Source organism: Gigantopelta aegis, chromosome 1 (assembly GCF_016097555.1).
Source record: "Gigantopelta aegis isolate Gae_Host chromosome 1, Gae_host_genome, whole genome shotgun sequence".
NCBI lineage: Eukaryota > Metazoa > Mollusca > Gastropoda > Neomphalida > Peltospiridae > Gigantopelta > Gigantopelta aegis.
Window position 1 is genome coordinate 12,826,855 of NC_054699.1, and position 3,010 is coordinate 12,829,864.

Below are 3,010 nucleotides of genomic sequence, written 5' to 3' on the forward strand. Positions count from 1 at the left end.
AGTTTTATTAATATAATATATTTATATGATTCCTTTTTAGAAATAATTTAAAACATTTAGTAGTTTGTTATACTTAGTCGTGGAACTCCTAGAACTTGCACAATTAGTTATATTATTATCAAAACAATGTAATCATTTATCTGCATTAATTCGCTAGTATGTGAGCAATATATTTATATATATTATTAATAATGTTTAACTAAAAGAAAGAAATTAATTTGTACCTATAATGTATTCTGATCTGTCGCCTGTCAAAACCCGTCAACCATGTCTGCTGTTCATGTAGTGTGTGCACGTGAAAAGCATGCAGCGCTATTAGCCAATCAGATAAAGGGTACCTGACTGAGAAAACTAATATAATAAATACTATTTGGCAGACAACAATATCTGACAAATACCTGCGAAATATTAAAATAACAAATTACATATTTACACAATATTAAAACATCATCTGCCACATTTATGTCCCGAGGGAAATAATTTTCAGTCGTAAAATTAGTTCATGAGGGACAAACATGATATGAAATGGTAGCGAGCTTAATGTCCTATTTATTACCCATACTCGATCTTAATTATATCAAGCAACTCATTTGGTTGACGTTCCTGTAGTGTTGTAGCGTGCCAAACGATGACGTCATTTAGCGTTCTAATATGGACAATAAAAGTAGCGTCTCTGAATCCTAGCCCATTCTTCCTGCAGTGCATGTGACAGTTGCGGAAGCGCCTGAGGCTCTGGGTCACGCTGGCGTACACGCCTGTCCAGTTCGTCCCATATATATATATATATATATATATATATATATATATATATATGTGTGTGTGTGTGTGTGTGTGTACAACTATTCTGTGTGTATCTTTCTGGGCAATATTGCACTGCCTGCGACTCACCAGTTAAAATAAATGTATAGCAATAAGATACTATTTGTCTTGCTGTACAACTATTCAATTTCACTGATAGCATAGTATAATGGAGTGCCTTATTTCAGGAAGATACCAGTGTCACTGTGTAGGAGGATGCACTGGGAATATTGAAGATTATGATTGTCTTGAGTCTTGTGAAAATGGATATTACGGACGCTATTGTCAAAATGGTAAGTGTAATAGGATTGGTTTTAATACATGCTTCTCTAACTATATGTCCAGGCCCGTATGTCAATACCCAACTCTTGTATATACGTATTGTATGGTCCGTTTTCTATTGTGTTACCTTTGATCTTGGTAAGGGTACAAAAGTATGCTAGAGCCACGTTTTATAGCTATGTAGAACAAATATTCTCAAGCATAATATGATAGGGATTGTTTCGTATTGAATGTCAAAAATAGCATTTTAACACTCCCATCCACCACCCTATCGATAGTTGATTTAATTATTGGAAATGTTTTATTTAACAACGCACTCAACACATTTCGTTTACGATTATATGGTGTCGGACATATGGTTACAGACCACACATATACTGAGAGAGGAAACCCGCTGTCGCTACTTCATGAGCAATTGGTTTCGATTACCAACAAGGGGTATTTTATATGTACCATCCCATAGACAAGATAGTACATATCACAGCCTTTGTTACACCATTTGTGAAACACTGGCTAGAACGAAAAATAGCCCAATGGCCCCACCGACGGAGATCGATCCTAGACCGGCCGCGCAGCAAACTAACACTTTATCACTGGGCCACGTCCCACCCCAATTAACTATTGCTACATTGCTATCAAGGTGTGTACTATCGCAATTACCCTATGATTCCGTGAGTTCTATTAACCGAATTCTGGTATAATACAATACACTATGATCAAGTAATGCTGAATTAAATTTTAACTGTCAGAACATTATGGAATTGTTATATATTGTATGTATGTATATCTTGATACCTATTCCTCCTTGGGAGAGTGCTTTATCACTGGACTACATTCCGTGCATCGATAGTTGACGATTGTACCAATATGGGTAATACATTCGAAATACTAATGTTTTGCATATGCTCAACTCTTCCCTCATTTCAGAAAACGTTGCTTTGAATAAGCGGGCCAGTCAGTCAACAATATGTATTGGTTATGAAGGTGAAGCTTCTTTGGCTGTGGACGGCAACACGACAACAACATTTGGAATGAAAGGAACATCACATGCCTGTACATGTGCAAAGGGGAATTCAATTACATACTGGAGTGTTGACTTAGGAAAACAATATCCATTACACAATATGATAGTTTTTCAGAGAAATAACCGTAAGTACACCTATATTCACCAGATATAGCAATGTATGTAACAAGAGATGTTAATAGACATTTAGATGCATCTGCTTATTTATTATTATTATTATTATTATTTTTTTTTTTTTTCAACATAAAGAAAGAAATGTACAAACTAAATGTGATAAAGAAGAAAAAGAAGTTTGTTTTGTTTAACGACACCACTAGAACACATGTACTTATTATCATCAGCTATTGGATGTCTAACATATAGTCATTTTGACACAATCATAGAGAGAAAACTCGGTACATTGTTCCTTTAGTAGCAAGGGATCTATCATGTGCACCATCCCACAGACAGAATAGCATATGCCACGGCCTTCGATATACTAGACCCGGTGCACTGGCTGTGACGAGAAAGAGCCCAATGGGCCCGCCGACGGGGCCAATTCCAAACCGGCCGCGAATCAAGCGAGCGCTTTGCCACTGGGCTACGTGCCGCCCAAATGCGATATATGTACGAAGTGAAATTAATCATGTTAAAAGTATTTTATAACAAAAGAAACACATAAAATAATGCGTCCACTGTGTATTAGCATGCCCATATTGGAATTATTGGGAAGTTATCTATACTTAAATGATTATGTCCAAATTTACACAATGTGAAATATTAAACACGTAAAGCCTTTTTCATGCACACTTAAGTTTGAGCGATTTTGTTTTGTCCTTGACTATTAATATGCTTAAGAATTTACTTCATATTCCAAATAATTACCATTGAAACATCACGTGAAACACGTGAACTAATTGTAAACAG

The 3,010-nt window shown here is 35.9% G+C and overlaps 1 protein-coding gene across 1 annotated transcript in view; it reads left to right on the plus strand.

Moving 5' to 3' along the window:
• Nucleotides 1-967: 967 nt before the first annotated feature.
• The window catches only part of LOC121367663 (receptor-type tyrosine-protein phosphatase epsilon-like), a 33,478-nt gene continuing 31,435 nt past the window's right edge, over nucleotides 968-3,010 (plus strand). The window contains exons 1-2 of the mRNA XM_041492008.1: nucleotides 968-1,091; nucleotides 2,008-2,133. Of these exons, the coding sequence (XP_041347942.1) occupies nucleotides 968-1,091; nucleotides 2,008-2,133 (250 nt within the window). The remainder of the gene's footprint in view (nucleotides 1,092-2,007; nucleotides 2,134-3,010) is intronic.